This window comes from Canis lupus, chromosome X, assembly GCF_048164855.1.
Source record: "Canis lupus baileyi chromosome X, mCanLup2.hap1, whole genome shotgun sequence".
Lineage (NCBI taxonomy): Eukaryota > Metazoa > Chordata > Mammalia > Carnivora > Canidae > Canis > Canis lupus.
This window is the reverse complement of record NC_132876.1, coordinates 43,720,368-43,741,278: the sequence shown is the minus strand read 5'-3', so window position 1 is coordinate 43,741,278 and position 20,911 is coordinate 43,720,368. Positions and strand designations below refer to the sequence as shown.

The 20,911-nt window shown below is 35.8% G+C and overlaps 1 protein-coding gene across 3 annotated transcripts in view; it reads left to right on the top strand.

Annotated features, from left to right (window-relative positions):
- The window catches only part of TBC1D8B (TBC1 domain family member 8B), a 66,756-nt gene that overhangs the window by 42,392 nt on the left and 3,453 nt on the right, over positions 1-20,911 (top strand). For 2 of the 3 annotated variants that reach the window (XM_072818055.1, XM_072818054.1), the window contains exons 11-19: positions 9,439-9,556; positions 10,503-10,788; positions 11,715-11,844; positions 13,140-13,238; positions 16,112-16,180; positions 16,357-16,597; positions 17,555-17,620; positions 19,108-19,191; positions 20,422-20,478. In XM_072818055.1, coding sequence (XP_072674156.1) covers positions 9,439-9,556; positions 10,503-10,788; positions 11,715-11,844; positions 13,140-13,238; positions 16,112-16,180; positions 16,357-16,597; positions 17,555-17,620; positions 19,108-19,191; positions 20,422-20,478 — 1,150 coding nt within the window. The remainder of the gene's footprint in view (positions 1-9,438; positions 9,557-10,502; positions 10,789-11,714; positions 11,845-13,139; positions 13,239-16,111; positions 16,181-16,356; positions 16,598-17,554; positions 17,621-19,107; positions 19,192-20,421; positions 20,479-20,911) is intronic. The other variant, XM_072818053.1, reaches the window with a different exon arrangement.

Below are 20,911 nucleotides of genomic sequence, written 5' to 3'. Positions count from 1 at the left end.
AGAAAGTTCCATGTGCACTTGAGAAGAATGTGTATTCAGTTGAGTTTGGATGTAAAGTTCTCTAGATATCTGTGAAATCCATCTGGTCCAGTGTATCATTTAAAGCTCTCGTTTCTTTGGAGATGTTGTGCTTAGAAGACCTATCGAGTATAGAAAGCACTGGATTGAAGTCACCAAGTATAAGTGTATTATTATCTAAGTATTTCTTCACTTTGGTTATTAATTGATTGATATATTTGGCAGCTCCCACATTTGGGGCATACATATTAAGGATTGTTAAGTTCTCTTGTTGGATAGATCCTTTAAGTATGATATAGTGTCCCTCTTCATCTCTCACTACTGTCTTTGGGGTAAATGTTAGTTTATCTGATATGAGGATGGCTATCCCTGCTTTCTTTTGAGGACCATTCGAATGGTAAATGGTTCTCCAACCTTTTATTTTCAGGCTGTAGGTGTCCTTCTGTCTAAAATGAGTCTCTAGTAGACAGCAAATAGATGGGTCCTGCTTTTTTATCCAGTCTGAAACCCTGTACCTTTTGATGGGGTCATTAAGCCCATTCATGTTCAGAGTTACTATTGAGAGATATGAGTTTAGTGTCACCATGATATCTATTCAGTCCTTGTTTTTGTGGATTGTTCCACTGAACTTCTTCTTAAAGGGGAATTTTAAGAGTCCCCCTTAAAATTTCTTGCAGAGCTGGTTTGGAGGTCACAAATTCTTTCAGTTCCTGCCTGTCTTGGAAGCTCTTTATCTCTTCTACCATTTTGAAAGAGAGCCTTGCTGGATAAAGTATTCTTGGATGCATGTTCTTCTCATTTAGGACCCTGAATATATCATGCCAGCCCTTTCTGGCCTGCCAGGTATCTGTGGAGAGGTCTGTTGTTACCCTAAGACTCCTCCCCATAAAAGTCAGGGATTTCTTGTCTCTTGCTGCTTTAAGGATCTTCTCTTTATCTTTGGAATTTGCAAGCTTAACTATTAAATGTCGAGGTGTTGAACGGTTTTTATTGATTTTAGGGGGGGATCTCTCTATTTCCTGGATCTGAATGCCTGTTTCCCTTCCCAGATTAGGAAAGTTTTCAGCTAGGATTTGTTCAAATAAATATTCTGGCCCTCTGGCCCTTTCGGCACCCTCGGGAACCCCAATTAAACGTAGGTTTTTCTTCCTCAGGCTTTTATTTCCCTTAATCTATCTTCATGGTCTTTTAATTGTTTGTCTCTTTTCTCCTCAGTTTCCCTCTTTGCCATCAACTTGTCTTCTATGTCACTCACTCGTTCTTCCACCTCGTTAACCCTCGTTGTTAGGACTTCTAGTTTGGATTGCATCTCATTCAATTGATTTTTAATTTCTGCCTGATTGGATCTAAATTCTGCAGTCATGAAGTTACTTGAGTCCTTTATGCTTTTTTCTAGAGCCACCAGTATCTGTATAATAGTGCTTCTGAAATGGCTTTCTGACATTGAATTGTAATCCAGATTTTGTAACTCTGTGGGAGAGAGGACTGTTTCTGATTCTTTCTTTTGAGGTGAGGTTTTCCTTCTAGTCATTTTGTTCAGTGCAGAGTGGCCAAAAGCAAGTTGTATTGGGAAAAGGACAAAAAGAGAGGAGAGAAAGAAGGAAAGAAAAGAGAAAAAGAAAAAAGGAAAAAAATAGAGAAGAAAAAGAAAGAAAGGAAAAAAAGGGTTGGGGAAGGAAACAAATCAAAAAGCAAAAAAAAAACAAAAAACAAAAAACAACAACAACAACAACAAAAAAAAAACACGGGGGAGTATCTTCTGATTCTATATACTTTAAGTCCCTGACTTCCCCTGGAACTTGTCCGTCTAGCTGGTCTTCTGGGGGAGGGGCCTGTTGTGCTGATTTTCAGGTGTTAGCACTTGGGGGAGCTGCTCTGCCCCCTGCCTGGTGCAGGGCTCAGTGGGAGTTGTTTACCCCATGAGGCCCCAGGAGGAACAACCACAGTGGCAGGGCCAGCTCTGGAGCCCTGGATTCAGCTCCCGCAGTAACTAGAGAGCTCTCCTTCTGCAGGGCCTGGAGGCTCTGGGGTGGGGCCGCTGATCTGCTCAGCTCGAGGCAGGAGCGTCCTTGCTGTCCTGGGCCCTCCCGGCCTCTGCCTGTCCCCGGGGGGAGGCCGGATCCGGGGCTGTGTCCCGGAGCCCAGTGCTCCCGGGCCTGCGCTGGTGGATTCGCGCTCCCGGCGGCGCAGCCCCCTCTCTGCGGAGCCGCCGCCTAGCCCCTCCAAGCTCTCCCAAGCCGCGCAGCCCCCTCCACACGGAGCCTCTTCCTCTGCCCGAGCCCCTCTGAGCTGCTCCGGGTCCATCCGTGGGCGCTGCAGCCCTTCAGGGAGCTTGGCGCACTCTCTCCGGGACGCAGTTCCTCTGTTACTGTCCCAGGGAGCCTGAGGACATCCCCGCCCCTCCTGGGGTCCTGCTCCAAATCCCTGCGGGTGCCTTTCCCCCGGGAATATTGGTGCAGCTCCTGCTTCTCCGGGAAGGAGCTCTCCTGTCCTGGGGGCACTCGCCCCAGCCTCAGCCCGGCTCCTTGCGGGGTCCCTCCCCCTTGGAGGCCTTTTGTTTCTTTATTTCTTTTTTCCCTGTCTTCCTACCTTGATAGAAGCGTGAACTCTTCTTACTGTAGCATACCAGCTGTTCTCTCTTTCAATCTCAGGCCGAATTCATAGATTTTCAGGATAATTTGAAGGTTATCTAGGTAATTTGGTGGGGACAGGTGATTTGGAGACCCTACTCTTCCACCATGTTGCCCCTCCTCCCATTGTCTCTCTTCTTGATTATAGCCATCCTAGTGAATGTGAAGTGGTAGCTCATTGTGGTCTTGATTTGCATTTCCCTAATAAGCTTATTGGCTATTTGTATATATTCCTTGAAGAAATGGCTATTCAGATTGCTTGCCCATTTGTAAAGTTCGTTATTTATGTTGTTATTATTAAATGTTAATGGTTCTTTACATATTCTGGATACCAATCCCTTATCAGATATATTTGCAAATATTTTCTCCTACCCTGATGTTGTCCTTTAACTTTCTTAATGGTGTCCTTTAGAGCACAAAGTTTTAGTTTTAAGTTTTTAAAAGTTTTTTTTTTTAAGATTTTTTCAATTTTTTTATTCATGAGAGACAGAGATACAGGCAGAGGGAGAAGCAGGCTCCATGCAGGGAGCCTGATGTGGAATTCGATCCCGGGTTTCCAGGATCACACCCTGGGCTGCAGGCGGCGCTAACCTGCTGTGCCACTGGGGCTACCCAGTTTTTTAAAGTTTTAATGATATAGTCCAATCTCTTTTTTTCTTTGTCATGTGTGCTTCTGATGTCATATTTAAGAAGCTATTGCCTAATCCAAGCTTCAAAATATTTACTCCTATATTTTCTTCTAAGAGAGTTACAGTTTTGATGCTTAAATTTAGGTGTCTGAGCTATTTTGTGTTAATTTTTGTGTATGGTTTATGGAGGGAGTTCAGCTTCATTCCTTTACTTGTAGCTAGCCAGTTGTTCCAGTAGTAGTTGTTGAAAAAACTATTCTTTTCACTCACTGAATCACTCTGGCACCCTTGTTGAAAATCAGTTGACCATAAATATTAGGGTTTATTTCTGGACTTGCATCATTGATTTATTATTTCATTGATTTATATTTCTGTTCTTATGCTAGTATCACTTTTTTTTTTTTGCTACAGCTGGGTAATAACTTGAAATAAGGAAATGTGAGTCCTTTCACTTTATTCTTTTCCAAGATTGCTTTGGCTCTTTTGGATCCCTTGCATTTCCACATGAATTTTAGGATTAGCTTATTAATTTCTGGGGGTTAAAAAGCCAGCTGGGATTTTGATAGTCATTGTATTGAATCTGTAGGTCAACTTGGGGAATACTGTATATTAACAATATTAAGTCTTCTAATCCATGAGCACAGGATATCTTTCTTTTCCATTTATTTAGGTCTTTTAAAATTTATTTGTTTGTTTGTTTGTTTGTTTACTTGTTTGTTTGTTTGACAGAGCCAGTGAGGGAGCTAGTGAGAGAGAGGGAGAGAGAAAGAGAGAGAGAGAGAAAGAATACAAGCAGGTGGAGTAGCAGAGGGGGAGGGAGAGGGAGAAACAGGCTCCCCACTGATCAGGGAGCTGATGTGGGGCTCGATCCCAGGACCCTGGAATCATGACCTGAGCCCAAGGCAGATGTTTAACCTACTGAGCCACCCAGGCACCCCTATTTAGTTCTTTTTAAATCTTATTCAAAGTTATTTTATAGTTTCCACCTCCTAAGCCCTGTACTTCCTTTGTTAATTTTATTTCTAAATACTTTATTCTTTTTGATATAGTAAATAGAATTATTTTCTTGATTTAATTTTTGGAATTTTCATTGCCAGTATATAGAAATAAAATTGATTCATATGTATATTGATCTTGTATACTGTAATTTTCCTGAGCTTATTAAGTTTTAGTAGATTTTTTTGTGGATTCCTTAGAATTTTCTAAATATAAAATCATAGAATCTGAATGGTGATATTTTACTTCTTCCATTCTGATCAGGATATCTTTTGTTCCTTTTTCTTGACTAATTGACATGGCTAGAACCTTCAGTACAGTGTTGAAGAGAGCTGGTGAGAATGTATATTCCTGTCTTATTATTTATCATGGGGGGATGCAGTTAGTCTTTCATCATTAAGTATGATGTTAGCTGTGGGTTTTTAGTAGATTCTCTATCAGGTTGAGGAAGTTCCCATATATTCCTAGCTTATTGAGTGTTTTTACCATGAAAGGGTGTTAGATTTTGTCAAACAATTTTTCTTTGTCTATTGAGATAATCGTGTGATTTTTCCCCTTTATTAATATCGTGTATTACATTGGTTTATTTTCACATATGTTGACCCACCTTGTATTTCCAAGATGAATCTCACTGAGTCTTGGTGTATAATCCTTTTTATGTGTTATTGGATTCAGTTTGCTCGTATTTTGTTTAGAATTTTTACATTTATATTCATAAAATATTTCAATAAAATTTTTCTTGAGATACCTTTGGTTTTGGTATAGCCTCATAGAATGAGCTGGGTAGTATTTCTTCCTTTCCTGTTTTTTTGAAGAATTTATAATGGATTGATTTTAACTCTTATTTAAATGTTTGGTAGAATTTGCTAGTGAAGCCATCTGTTCCTAGAGTATTCTGTGCAGGAAATTATTTCATTATTAATTTAGTCTCTACTTGTTATAAGTCTATTCAGATTTTTCTATTTCTTCTTAAATTGGTCTCTGTAGTTTGTGTTTTTCTAGGACTTTATCCATTTTATCTAAGTTATCTCATTTGTTAGCACATTCCCTTATAATCATTTTTATTTCTGTCAAGATTGGTAGTAATGTTCACTATTTCCTGATTTTAGTAATTTGAGTCCTTTCTCTCTGCTTTTATCTTTTGGTTAGAATACCTAAAGGTGTTTCATGGTTTTTTTCTTTTTTCTTTTTTTTTTTTTAATTTCTTAAAACATCTTTTCAAAGAACCAACTTTTGGTTTGTTGATTTTTCCCTATTTTTTTCTATTCTCCATCACATTCTGCTTGTGTAGAACTTCAAGTTTAACCAGAGGTGCGAGCTTTGGGCCTTTTCTGTTTCTTCTTGAGCATATACACAGCTCTGGATATGCATAAAGCCATATCACTCATATGGCCTTCTAGATTACCAGGAATATGTCAGAGCTTTAAAAAGCCACCTATGGATATCTCATTCCCCACCTTTTCATTTTAACCCTTTATTAGCCTATTGTTTGACCCAACTGTTATCCACTGCCTTAGCAAGCCATGTGTTCAGTAACTGCCTCCGATTGTTTTCAGCATAAACTCTGGGGAAAAGGCTCTTTGCCTATGGTTAACCTTGTCTTAGATCAAACAAACACAGACTTGGGAGTGGGGTCTTTATGTGGAAACCACCAGACAGGTTAAATAAATCGTAATTATGTGGAAATGGGGCTCTTAAATAACCTAGCCCCCAGTCGGTTCCCTAAGGTAGCTGCTAGGAGTTTTTAACCATGATTGCTAGAATGTTGGTTTTTAAGACTACTCTGAAGCTGAGGAGGGGGGCTGGGTATTGGCAATTTAAAATCCCAAAGAGCTTGCTGTTTTTACTGAGATTCAGCCATTTTAAATAAATGCTTTCTGAATTGCTTTAAGATTTTGGTTAATTTTCAGAGTTCTGAAAAATTGGTTCCAACAATACTTGTCAGTGTTCTTGTTGAGTGTATCGAAGAGAGCATTTTCAGAGGGACTTACTCCGCCATTTTCACTGACACCTCCTCCCATTATGGCTTCTTGAGCAGGAAAATTGATGGAGTAAAAACTAAAGTTGAGGGGTGACTGGGTGGTTCAGTCGATTGAGTGTCTGACTTGGTTTCAGCTCAGGTTGTGATTTTAGGATCCTGAGATCAGCCCCGCATCGGGCTCCATGCTCAGCAAGGAGTCTGCTTAATATTGTCTCCATCACTCTCCCTCTGCTCAGCCACCACCTCCCCTCCCATGGTTGGGCACATTCTCTCCCTCTCTCTCAAACAAATAAGTTAATATTAAAAAAAAAAACCTAAATAGCCACTTTGAAAAACAGTATGGAGGCTAAAAATAGAACTACCCTGTGACCCAGCAATTGCACTACTGAGTATTTACCCCAGAGATACAGATGTAGTGAAACGATGGGACACCTGCACCCCAATGTTCACAGCAGCAATGTTCACTATAGCCAAACTGTGGAAGGAGCTGAGATGTCCTTCATCAGATGAATGGATAAAGAAGATGTTGTGTATATATACAATGGAATATTAGCCATCAGAAAGAATGAATACCTACCATTTACACCGACATGGATGGAACTGGAGGGTATTGTGTTAAGTGAAATAAGTCAGTTGGAGAAAGACATTATCATGTGGTTTCACTCATATGTGGACTATAAGGGAAGGAAGGGAAACTGAGTGGGAAAAAAAATCAGAGACGAAGGCAAACCATGAGAGACTTCTAACTCTGGGAAACAAACTGAGGGTTGCTGAAGGGGAGGTGAGTGGAAGGATGGGGTAATTGGGTGACAGGAATTAAGGAGGGCATGTGATGTGATGAATACTGGTTATATATGCAACTGATGAACCATTGAAAACTACATCTGAAACTAATTATATACTATATGTTGACAAATTGAATTTAAATTAAGAAAAACACTAAACTTGAAGTCAAATACAGTGCCAAATCTGGCAAATAATTTACATACTTAGTACAATAATCTTTTTTTACTGGAGTTCAGTTTGCCAACATATAGCATAACACCCAGTGCTCATCCCACCAAGTGCCCCCCTCAGTGCCCGCCACCCAGTCACCACAACCCCCTGCCCACCTCCCTTTCCACTACCTCTTGTTCGTTTCCCAGAGTTAGGTGTCTCTCGTGTTTTGTCACCCTCATCTATAAGAAAAGCATTAAATATAAAAATGAGCAATGAACATGAAAAGATTAGTCATAGAACCAAAAATACAGATAGATTAACAAAGCCTAAAAAAGTAAGTTTAGGGATCCCTGGGTGGCGCAGCGGTTTAGCGCCTGCCTTTGGCCCAGGGCGCGATCCTAGAGACCCGGGATCGAATCCCACGTCGGGCTCCTGGTGCATGGAGCCTGCTTCTCCCTCTGCCTATGTCTCTGCCTCTCTCTCTCTCTCTCTGTGTGTGTGACTATCATAAATAAATAAAATTTAAAAAAAAGTAAGTTTAGCCTTAAAGAAATTCAAATTAAAACCATGAAATACCATTCTCACTATCAAATAAAAAACAATTGAAATTATTACAATTCTCAGTATTTAGTATAGGCAAAGAAGCAGTGAAATAAGCATTTGAACACTATTGATCAGAAATATAAATTGGTACAGTCTTTTTGGAATACAATTTGGCAATAATATCATATCCTTTAAAAATAGTATTTTTGGGGGGCCTGGATGGCTCAGATGGGTTAGGCATCTGCCTTCAACTTGGGTCATGATCTCAGGGTCCTGGGATCAAGCCTTGCCTCTGGTTCTGTGGTCATCAGGGAGTCGGCTTGTTTCTCTCCCTCTGCTCCTCCCCCTGCTCATCCTCTCTCTCTCCCTCAAATAATTGAATAAAGTCTTCAAATTAAAAAATAAAAATAGTTTTCTTTAACTGAATACTTTCACTGCTGTATATCTTTCCTGAGAAAATAGTTAAGCAATTGGATGAAGATTTATATACAAAGTTGTTCATTGCAGTGTTATATATAATAGTGGAAAATTGGATCCAAACTAAATGTCCAACAGTAATAGAATGGTCAAGTAATTTATAGTATATTCAACTTACTAGATTATTTCATAGTCATTAAATACACTGTTTTAGAAGAATTATTTAATGGCATTGGAAATGTATAGTGGGATGCTAAGTAAAAAAAAACAGTTTGGTATGAATTTTAGAAGGGGAAAAAGAAAGGAAAACACACACACAAATACATCAACTTGTTAACAGTGCTGATCTCTGGGTAGGTAGGATACAGGAGATTTAATTTTCTTCACTCATTTCCATTCTTTCCAGATTCTATTCATTAAGGGTTTATTGCCTTTATTATATAAGTGCTGCAGCCAAATGTTATATAAAAGTAATGATTTGACATTTGTATGCAAGATAAATTAGGAGAAAGGGTGGAATAGAGAAGATAAAGCAGATTTAAAGATATTTTATAAGAGACTCTAGGCTATAAAGACAATCTTTATGTGGCAGATAAAGGGTTTCTAGCATGATTAAAATTAGGATAGCAAAGAAAATCCTATTTAATAGAAGAAAGATGTTTAGTTTTGAACACAATTGAGGATGATTGACATCTAGAGGGATGTTCTCCTATAGGTAGTTGAAAATACAGATAGAATTTGTTTCTCCAGTTTTAATGTTTTTGAAAATTATGTCTTTTCCAAGATTTGTAATAAGATATTTTACTCATTGAAATTAGTCTCAAATTATAGAGGTTTTACTTATTTTGTTCTATATTCATATTACTACAGTTTCTTTGAATTTACTGCTAAGTAACTGATTAGCAAATGTTAGTCTGACTTCACCTTGTTTTGCTTTGTACTGGCTCAGAGTTCTTACATTTCCATTATGATTACTTTTCATAGTTTTTATTGCTGAAAACAAGGGTTTGAAGAAGAAATGTAAGGACGCCTGGGTGGCTCAGTGGTTGGGCGGCTGCCTTTGGCTCAGGTCCCGGAATCAGGTCCCACATTGGGCTTCTGTGGAGAGATTGCTTCTTCCTCTGCCTATGTCTTTGCCTCTCTCTCTCCTCTCTCTCTCTCTCTCTCTATATATATATATATATATATGAATAAATGAATAAATAAATAAATGTTTTAAAAATGTAATTGTCACCCAAATAGTATGTATGTATGTATGTATTTATTTTCTTTCTGTGACTTTTAGGCAATGAACATCTTAACCTCCGTGCTGCTTCTGTATGCAAAAGAGGAAGAAGCTTTTTGGCTTCTGGTTGCTGTGTGTGAACGAATGTTGCCTGATTATTTTAACCGTCGAATCATTGGTAAAACACACAGACACACATCCCATCTATAAGCACATATTTCTTTTCTAAACAATTTATATGTCTCTTGTCTATCCAATTATATATCAAATGGAAGAACTGATCAGTTAGGTTTTGAAATATACAAAATAGAAGCAATATCAAAATGTCACATTCATTGACATGCTCAAGAAGAGATTTTTGTACTGAATATATGATTGGAAAGATTATTTATGTTACTTTTTTAAGATAAAGTGCTTGGTCTTTAAATAAAGTAGGAATTTATTTTTTTTTTTAAAGTAGGAATTTAAATTTACCTTCTCTGTATTGCTGAAACAGTGGTGGTCTGAAGTATCCAGAGCTACTGGAACATTTTTAATAGTTTCCTGATGAGAGATAGATAGCTTAAAATCTCCACATTTATATGAATGGTATTGATGATATCTGCAAGGTTTGAAAGAAGGAACAAGTTCTTGGTTTGTTCATTATATAGTATTTTCTTCAGTCATCAAATATTTATAGATTTTGATACTACTGCAAAGCCACAGGTGGTCTCTACTTTGTACCCTCATAAGCCTTCAGTATTATGGCTGGGTTATTGATCATATTGTCTTTCATTACAGTTATTTGTGTATTTATCTTAAGTTCTACTAGATATTAAGCTCTTTGAAGATGAGGCTATTTCGTTAATTGGTGTCTCTCTTATACTACCTATTACAGGTTTCTGCACATAATACAGATTCAGTAAATTATTGTTCAAATGAATTTGAACTGAGTTTCTCAAGCGCTTCTTGACATACTTTACTAGCAGATAAAGAGATGTGTGAAATATAGAAAAGACACTCTAAGAAATTCATAATTTAAAGAATAGAAATGAGATATATTGGCATCCTAACAAGTGCAAAGGTATCAGAAACAAATCCTTTTGAAAGGTGTTCATTTTTAAACTTCCTTTTATGTTTACCAGGTGCCTTGGTGGATCAGGCAGTCTTTGAAGAACTTATCAGGGATCACCTTCCCCAGCTGACAGAACACATGACTGATATGACCTTCTTTTCCTCAGTTTCTCTCTCATGGTTCCTCACACTTTTTATTAGTGTGCTTCCTATTGAAAGTGCAGTGAATGTTGTGGACTGTTTCTTCTATGATGGAATAAAGGCCATTTTACAACTGGGATTGGCAATACTCGACTACAATTTAGACAGACTGCTCACATGTAAAGATGATGCTGAAGCTGTGACAGCTTTAAACAGGTACTGTCAGAACCATAACGTTTCACTCTGGAGAGCCCTTTGGAGATTATGTCATTCAACTCCCTTATTTTACAGATGAGCCCTAGAAACTTTAAACATTTTGCCCAATTTCACAAAGCTAGTCAAATGAAAAATCTAGGACTAAAGTCCATTTCTCAGTTTCCCAATAGAATATTGTAACAGTAAATCCCTTTTGAAGTAAACTACTTGATAACATATACATTTATACTAATATTGTGGATTCCGCATGCGACAACTTTCATAGTCCCAGTTTGAGCTATAAAGTGTTGTTGTGTAAAAGTAATTTTAAGGGGGAAGGGGAGTTGATAATTGTTAAATATCCAGTGGGGGAAATTGTTCTGGTTTTCAAGTAATTTTAATCAGGTAGGCTGAGTTTTATTTATCCAGTGTTTTTTCTGTGAATGTTATTTTATATTGGAGCACTTGGGTGTTGTGTGTGTGTGTGTGTGTGTGTGTGTGTGTACATGATATATGTATACGCTAAATGAATATTTGATTAAGGTAACTGTTAGAATGGTGCATCAAATGCCACTTTGTACAGAATAAAATATAAACACTCTGGCATTCAGAGTACTCTGTTAAGGCCTCAATGTACCTTTCTTATTTCTCCTTATATGCCTGTACATACCCTATATTCCATTCTTACTAGGCTATGTGGTATTTGCTGAGGACTCTATTTGCTTTCCTCAATGCTCTCCTCTCTACCTCTGAAAAACTTTCTTCACCATCCCAGTCCCCTCCTTTGTCCTCCTAATTCTTAACTATCTTCAGGTTCCACTTCTTCATAAGACCATCCTCTGTCCTCTCGGTTGACATTAACCTCTAATTAACTAGGAAGAAATTAGCTGTCATTTTCTCTGCATTTTACTTCCACTGATTCTTGTATTACTGTCACTTTTGGATAGGTTCTTTGACAGCGTCACTAATAAGGATAGCCCATTGCCTTCAAGTGTTAGGCAGAGTTCAAACGTGAGTGGTGAAAAAGGCAATTATATTAGAGTGGATATTACAGATTTGATTAGAGAGTCAAATGAGGTAAGTTTTTTTTTATACCACAAATATAATTACATAGCATAGTTTAAATGATTAAATGATAGTTGTATCTCTAGTGGTATATTAAGAATAAGAATAATATATGTAAAGACAATTTAAAATCCAGTTTTACTTTATTTATTTATTGGTGTATTTTTATTGACATATAATTGACATGCAATATTATATTAATTTCATATGTACAACTTAGTGATTCAACATTTGTATTGTATACATTGTGAACTGATCACCACAATAAGTACAGTTACCATCTGTCACCATACAAAGTTAATACAATATTATTGACTATATTCCCCATGCTGTACTTTATATCTCCATGGGCTTATTTAATTTTACAACTGGAACTTTGTACCTCTTAATCCCCTTCATCCATTTTGCATCTCCCCAACTCCCTTCCCTTCCGGCAACTACTGCTTTGTTCTATCTATGAGCCTGGGTTTTGTTTGGTTTTATTTTTTAGATTCCACCTATAAGTGAAAGCATGTGGTATTTGTCTTTTCCTGTCTGACTTATTTCACTTAGCATAATATCCTCAGGTCCATCCATGTTGTTACAAATGGCAAGATTTCATTTTTTCTGTGGCTGAGTAGTATTGCATTGTATAAAAAAGAATTCTGTGAACTGTTCTAGGTTATTCCTTCAGTTTGCTATTACAAACTGTAATATAATGTATTATATATATAATATAATAATATATAATATATATAATATTATGTATAATAAAACAATACTCACTTGCTTTCACAGATAATGACCACTTTTAAACATCTATAACCATATAAAAAGGTGAAAATTAGGGCACCTGGGTGGCTCAGTCAGTTAAGCATCTGCCTTCTGCTCAGGTCATGACCCGGAGTCCTGGGATCAAGTCCCTCACTGGGCTCCCTGCACAGCAGGGAGTCTGCTTCTCCCTCTACCCCTCCCCTCTGCTTGTGATCTCTCTCTTCCATGCTGTCTCTCAAATAAATAAATAAAATCTTTTTTAAAAAGGTGAAAATTATTCTCTTCTTAAAGACTTAAGAATTTTTCCAATGTTCTTGCACTTAGTCTAGACACATAGTAGATGAAATTCTCTAGTAAATATATAGGAAATATATAGGAAATATATAGAAAAACTGAAATGTGGGAGGTGAAAATTTGCATAACCACTGAACAAGTTAGGAAAATAGGTAGGAATAGAGCCAAGGCCTCTGAGAATTGAGTCTGGTGAAATTCATTTATAAGAAAAGTGGATATTTATTATGAATGAGTATCTACTGAATTCATATTTTTTACAGAAATATGGTAATATTCGCTATGAAGAAATACACAGCATGCGCTGTCGAAGTAGATTATATGTCATACAGACCCTAGAGGAAACGACAAAGCAGAATGTGGTGAGTATCTACCCTATGGGGGGAAACTAATTGGAGTAACATTTTTTCCCAAGTTCTTTTAAAAAGTTGATTTTCCATGTGAAGAAAATGAATATAACTAAACTTTTGAGCTAGATTCTTGTCAGAGCTTAGCTTACTATAAATTTTTTTGAGAGGTAGTAAATTATTTTCTTCTAGTCGAATTATGTTGATTTCTCCAAAATGTTTTGTTCTTTGACCTTTAATATTGAATGCTTGATATAGGCATTTAAGCATAACATATTTGTGACATGCTTCATCAATAAGAACAGCTGACCTACATAGTAGTCAGTGCTGCTAATACATATTGTTATCTTTGGAAACCTAAGATAAGGTTAAAAAGATACAAAACAGTATGTTTTAAATACTCTCCTTTTTATTTTATTTTTTTAAATACTCTCCTTTTTAATATTTGGGTGGCTACATATGAAGCTGTTAATATTGGTTGCCTCTGGTGAATGGGATTAATAGAGCCTGGGTGAGAGAGGGAGAGTTTTACTTTGCTGTATATACATCCTTCTGTACCATTTCAGCTTTTATCATAAGCATGTATTGTTTTTATTAACCTGTTTGCTTAAAGGCCACATCCTCAGAGACACCAATCTGAGAAAATAAACATTTCTGAAGATTCTAGGTTTAGCTTTCAATTAAATAATTCAGTGACGTTACTGTGATGTAGTTAGCATAGAGCTATTATTCTTATATATTAACATTAAAAAATAAGCAATACATGTTCACTGTAAATAATTTAAACATGACAGAAATATAAAAAAATAAAAGTTCCCTATCCCAGAAGTAACTAATATTAAAATTATTTGGCATATATCCTTCCAGATATTTTTCTATGTATCTATAGATGTAAATGTGTGTGTGTGTGTGTGTGTGTGTGTGTGTATGTGTGATGGGGTGATAATAGTTTTTAAAATGAGATTATATCAGTTACTTTGTTCTGTGGCTTACTTTTTTTCACTCAGAAATATATTAGTCATTGCATATCAGTACATATAGGCCTCCCTCACTTTTCCTAACGTACCAAATAGTATACCATAGTAGGCACATGCTGTACAGGTGACCCTTGAAAAACACAGAGGTTAGGGGCCCTGGTTCCCTGTGTACTGGAAAATCCACATATAACTTTTGACTTCCCAAAAACTTACGTACTCTTGAACAGCATAGTTTTGAACTGTGTGGGTTCACTTATACATGGATCTTCTTTGATAAATACAGTACTGTGAATTTATTTTCTCTTCCTTATGCTTTTCTTAATATTTTTTCTCCTCTAAGTTTACTTATTGTGAGAATACAATATATAATATATATAACATACAAAATATGTTAATCCACTATTTATATTATCGGTAAGGCTTCTGGTCAATAATAGGCTATTAGTAGTTAAGTTTTGGGGGAGTCAAAAGTTATATGCTGATTTTTGTGCAAAGGGTTCAGTACCCTTAAACCTCACATTATTCAAGGGTGAACCATACTAATAGCCTACTATTGACCAGGAGCGTTACTGATTCATTCAGGTTCAGACATTTTTAAAAAATGAATATTGAATGTTAGTTTTGATCAAAAGACTTTTCCATATCTTGATATTATATATTTTTCCAGCTTTGTTAATGTAGTAAATTATATTAAGGAATTCCTAATGTTAGACTTATGTTGGATTCTTAAAATCCTATTTGGTCATGTCGTATTTTTTTTAATATTTTGCTTTGATGATTTTACTAAATAGCTATGTTCTTTACGTCTATGCTGAAGTGACATTAGCTTACATTTTCTTTCTGTGTATATGCTAACTTTAGTTTTCATATCAGAGTTGCACTCATGTCAGAATGAATTTTGGAATAAATTACATTTTTCTATGCTTGAGTATAGTTTAGATCAATAGGAATTATACATTACCTGAAAGTTTGAGTGATTGAGCCTATAAAACCATCTGGATCAGCTGCCTTTTGGTAGAAGGCAGATTTTTTTATTACCTTTTCAATTTCGTCTGTTCAGAATTTGCTCTTCCTGGGTTAATTTTGGTAGTTTATTATTTTCCTAAAAAAATTATCCATTTCATCTAGACTTTTAGATATAATGACATAAAGCTTACAGAATTCATTCAACAGATAGTTAATGCTACCTCCTCTGTGCTGGATACTTTTAATGACCTCCATACCTGTGTTTATATTATCATTTTACTTCTCAATGTTTATTTGTGTTTTCTTTTATCACACTTGCCAGGTATTTGTCTATTTTACTTTTTTTAAATTAACCAATTCTTTGTTTTATTTATTGAGTATACTAGGTTTTTAATTTCCACTATTTTATTAATTTTTATTTTTACTTTTGCTTTTACGTTTCTTAAATACCAAAATCATTATACCATTGATACTTATTTGTCAAGTTAAGATAAAATTACATATTTTCTAAGCTCATTACTTCTTGGATTATGTTTCTTGGCACAGAGAGGGAATGCACATCTCTCCCAATGTCTTTGAAGTATTTCATGACAGTCCCACTTGATGACTTGACAGACTGTTTACGTGGCAAGAGAGAAATATATGGAATGAGACTTAGAATACCATTGCTTATATTTATAGACATTAAATTGATGTCCTTTTGGCAATTACTGGGTATGAAGGGATAAAGGTGAAAGTACATATCAGAGTAGAATTGAACTGTAGTCTATGTACAACCTTTTTAAAGGGCATAATGCCTTTTTAAAGGGCATAATGGTGTATTTATCTTTGTTATTTAAAAAGTTCAAAGAAAATCATTTTATTCTACCAGAGGGAAATTTCTAAATGGGTTCATGTGTAAATACTGAAGTGTTCAATTTTAAATTGCTTTTAATCTTTTTAAAGGTGCGTGTTGTATCACAAGATGTGAATTTGAGCCTTCATGAATTGAATGAACTTTATGTCCTCTTTAAGGTACAGTTGTTTTTCTTCAAGTGAAAAATAATACTTTTAAGCAAAATTTTTACCACCTACCACTCTTAAATATTTTATAATTATTTTAGTAGACATGCTTAACAGAAAATAATCTTATAAATTTATAAATTCTTTGTATGACTTATTGACTTTCCTCTTTTTATTTGTCTTAATAGAAAGAGCTGTTTTTTTCCTATTATTGGTGTTTGAGTTGTCCAGTATTGAAGTACCATGACCCCAGTCTGCCATATTTGGAACAATACCAGATTGACTGCCAGCAGTTCAGAATGTTATATCAGTTGTTGAGCCCCTGGGCTCATGCTGCAAACAAAGACTCGCTAGCCTTATGGACATTCAGATTGTTGGATGAAAACTGTGACTGCCTTATAAACTTCAAAGACTTCTCCTCAGCAATTGGTAGGGTGAAGTCCAATAATTTTCTTTTTTCTTTTTTTTATTTTTTAAAGATTTTATTAATTATTCATGAGAGACACAGATAGAGAGGCAGAGACACAGCCAAAGGGAGAAGCAGGCTCCATGCAGGGAGCCCGATTCGGGACTCGATCCTGGGTCTCCAGGATCAGGCCCTGGGCTGAAGGTGGCGCTAAACCGCTGAGCCACCAGGGCTGCCCTAATTTTCTTTTTTAAAAGCAAAAAATAAGATACGCCTAGAAATACTTAGTACTGCCTGCTCTTGTCAATTTAGTCAGATTTTATCAGCCTGAGTTACATTATCCCCAGCTTTTGCAGTAAGTGGATCTTTTTCTGTGTTTGTAACTAAATCTTAAATATATTGGTCTCGTTTTGACCCAACACTCTCAGAAAAGCAAGCTGTTTAGATATGGATGTTTTCAAGGTTAACATGAAGGAAGAAAATGTCTATATCTCACCCAATTCAGACACATGGATACTTCAAGAGAAGCTTCCCCCCCTCAGTAAAAATCAACCACATAACCTAGAAAAGTGATAGAGAAATAATCCTAACAAACATGCTGTACCTATAGATAGTTCATCAGTTACATTGTTCCTTTGCTTTTCCACACCCTGGCATACTTTCTTATTAGGAATTACCCTTGAAGAGGAGTTCTCTCCTCAAATGAGTCATAAGGCCTCATTCAAAAGAAAAAAAGAAAATTTAGTTTGGGGAAGGGAAATTAGCAGGAGAGCGTTTTTCCCTCTGATGAAGGGTATTTTGCTTCTACACTTGAAGAAGAGAATCTGGCTGACTGGGTGGTGGTTTAACTATTAGCTTAAGTAATGGAAAGTTTATGAATCCTAATTATTGGCTAACATCTGTATCTTAATCTGTGTTGCTGGAATGGATTGAATGATCTTTGAAAACCTGAATATTTGTAATTGAATTTTATTGAACAGATACAATGTACAATGGAAGTTTCATTGACAAGCTTAAGCTGCTTTTTAAGCTGCATATTCCTCCAGGTAAGAGTTTAACAGTCTTTAATGATGTACAGGAGTTGATTCCATTTTAACAAGTATAATTGCAGATATTCGATTTTAATAAGTAGCATAATTTTCAATATGATATAAGGTCATTGCTTCATTGGGACCATAGATCATATGTCCAGTACTTTTGCTGATACAAGGTTATAGTGAAATTTATGGAAGAGATTCTGTATAACAGATGGGTTCACAAGTTTCCTTCCAGTTAGTAGGTTAATTTAATGATAGTTCATGTATAAGAACTATCTAACATTTTGAACATTGGTATAATATTGAGATGTGATGTTGTTATTGTCATTGAGGAGTAGAATTTAACTTTCGACAAGCTGCCAAACTCATGGAATACTACAGATTATTCAGAAAAAATGAGATTTAGGCAGCAGGAATATTAAACGTTTGGAAAAGGAAGCAAAAAACAAAAAAACACTCCCATATATTGAGCACTTGCTCTGTTGAGGTGTTTACTTTTACATGTATTCTTTTACTTAATTCTCATAATATCCCTGAGAAGTGGTATTATCCTTCCAAGTTTGATGATAAGGAAAGTAAGGCTTAGAAAGATTAAATTATTGGGCAAAGATCACATAGCTAATAAATTGCGTAGCTGGGATACAAACCTAGGTCTGACTCCAAAGCTTAGGTTTTTTTCTATTCTACCATATACCCTAATATTACCATACCATGCCAGTTTACTTTGGTGTTTTCCACTGACCTTCAGAGGCTGCCTTTCCCAGGCCTGATCCATATTTTGGGAAAACAGCCTTAGGCTTTAAGCTAAATGAATGTTGCAAAAGTACCATTTAGTTTAGATAGGCTAATTCACACAAGCAAGTGGCACCTCATAATTTGTCAAAAGTACATCTGGGATTCCTTTTAGAGTCTTCCTAGGATAGCCAGGAACCACTTTTTACCAGACCAAATATCTAAAAGCCATCTTTGACTCTTCACACACACAGATCACAAATAGAGCATTTAAAACCAAAGATAAACCAGCTAATAATTTAATTATGAAGGACTTTACATTGTCAAGTTAGATTACTGTCAGAATATCTGATTTGCCATGGAATGAATTGACTTTAAGTAGAAGTCTCAAAAATGGAAGAAAAAAAAAAGAAACCACTGTGTATCTGTTAAAGCCCTCAAATTCATGTTTGCCTCATTATTGAAGATGTTCTTAAATGACTGAGGTTACATTTTCAGAGATTTCAAAATGCCAGATTTTTTTATTTCGACTTGTAATGGCTCTCAGAAAACCATTGAAAAGCAAGTAAGAGAACTACTAGAACTCAAAGTGATCAACTACTTCCTGTTATTTGCTATAGAGTAGTACCACTTGTACGTTTCTTCACATGTCTTTCTTACAGTGACCTTTTAACTCTCTGCCCCCAGATATGCTTGATCACTTATTATAGGGCCCATTTCTGTCCCTTATTATTAGTAAATTGATTCGGGTTATCTGTTTTCAGCTTATACTGAAGTGAAATGTAAGGATCCTTCAAAAGGAGATGAACTTTCCAAGGAAGAATTACTTTATTTCAGTCAGCTCCATGGTAAATACCAGTTTAAAATGTATCTTTTTTTTTGATGATTAGTCACTCATAGAGATCTTCTTGGCTTAAATAATTTTTTACCCAGCTATCATTAATAAAATTTGAGTTAATAATACTTCATATTTCTTTTGTGCTACCATAACACTTAGCACAGTGCTAAATGCATGGTAAGTACCCCATAAATATTTGACTAATTAACTGAAGTGTGTTTTGGGTTTTGATTTATGGAATTTTTTGTCTACTGGAGGATTAGAAAAAACATGCATTTTGTTTCTACTTATGTTGCAGAATTTCTAAAATGTATCCAATGATTTTCGTGCCTTCTTAAAATACAGTGGAAACAATAGAATCTTTGATGATTGAAGGTCATAGCTATTATTCAAACAGTGAATACTTATAAATCACTGTAGGTATAGGAGACAGGGATGAGTCTGTCTCCAGGACATAATTTAGAAGTGTTATAAACTTATTTTTGTGTCCTTTACCTCTTTTTTCATAAACATGAATGTCTTATAAAGGTCTAAGTCCTTTTTAATGTATGTTTGTAGTTACTATATGTTACTGTTTGAACAATAAGTTTGAAGAGACTAATATATATAGATAAGGGCACAGAGACCCAGAAAGGAGAAGTGACTTGTGCAAGAATTTACAATGAGGTGTTGCCACAATCAGGATGAGTAGCTCAGTCTTCTGACCTCCCGCCTGCTTTTTTTCTTAATAATGAAAGTAACACAGTTTAGTTTGAAGAAGATCATAAGGAAGAAAACCCCACCCAAAAATAAATAATATTTGGTATACTTCTAGGATTTTTTTTCATACAGATTTTTCCCAGCGTTCTTTCTACTATAAACGTTCTTGAATACTTTGTCTTCTGATGAGAGGAGGTCATGTCAGCTTAAATTTGTTTCTTGTGGGGTGCCTGGGTGGCTCAGTCAGTTAAGCATCTGCCTTCGGCTCAGGTCATGATCCTGGGGTCCTGGGATCGAGCCCCACGTTGGGCTTGCTGCTTGGTGACGAGTCTGCTTCTCCCTCCCCTTACTCCTGCTCTCTCTCTCTCTCTCTCTCTCTCTCTCAAACAAATAAATAAAACTCTTTTTAAAATAAATAAAAATGGTTTCCTGAATTGAAGAAGATAACATGTACCCAAGTCTTTTTATAAAATATTTTACTTTCAAAAGGTACTTATTTGTTAAATATTTTACAAAATGCAATTGTTTTCTTTTCCTCTAGTTTCCAAGCCTCCAAATGTGAAAAAAGTGGCATCATTAAAAAACAGCCCTGAAAAAGGTATTATGATTAGGAATATCATTTAGTTAAAGTTACTGTTTTTGTGAATAGAATTAGCCACAAAGGCAAATAGTGGATTCTTTTTAAAGGACATTGATTTGTTCTAAGAGCTTTTTCACTTTTTTTGTGTTTAGTTTAACATTTTAGTCTTTTTTGTCTTGATACTTAAGTCTCAGAAATTATAGTAAATGACCCATATTCATTTAATTTTGCTATTTTAAAAATACTTATTAATTACAAGAGTAATAATAAAAGAAATTTAAACAGAAGTCTTCATACTCCCACTGAACTCCATCCTGAAGTAAATATGAAAACATTTTGTTCTATATCCTTTCCAGACCCATTCCTATGTATATACACATATAGACATCTCTTTTTTATAAAAAAAAGAAACATTCCATAAATACTGTTCTACAAGTTGCTTTTTCAATTT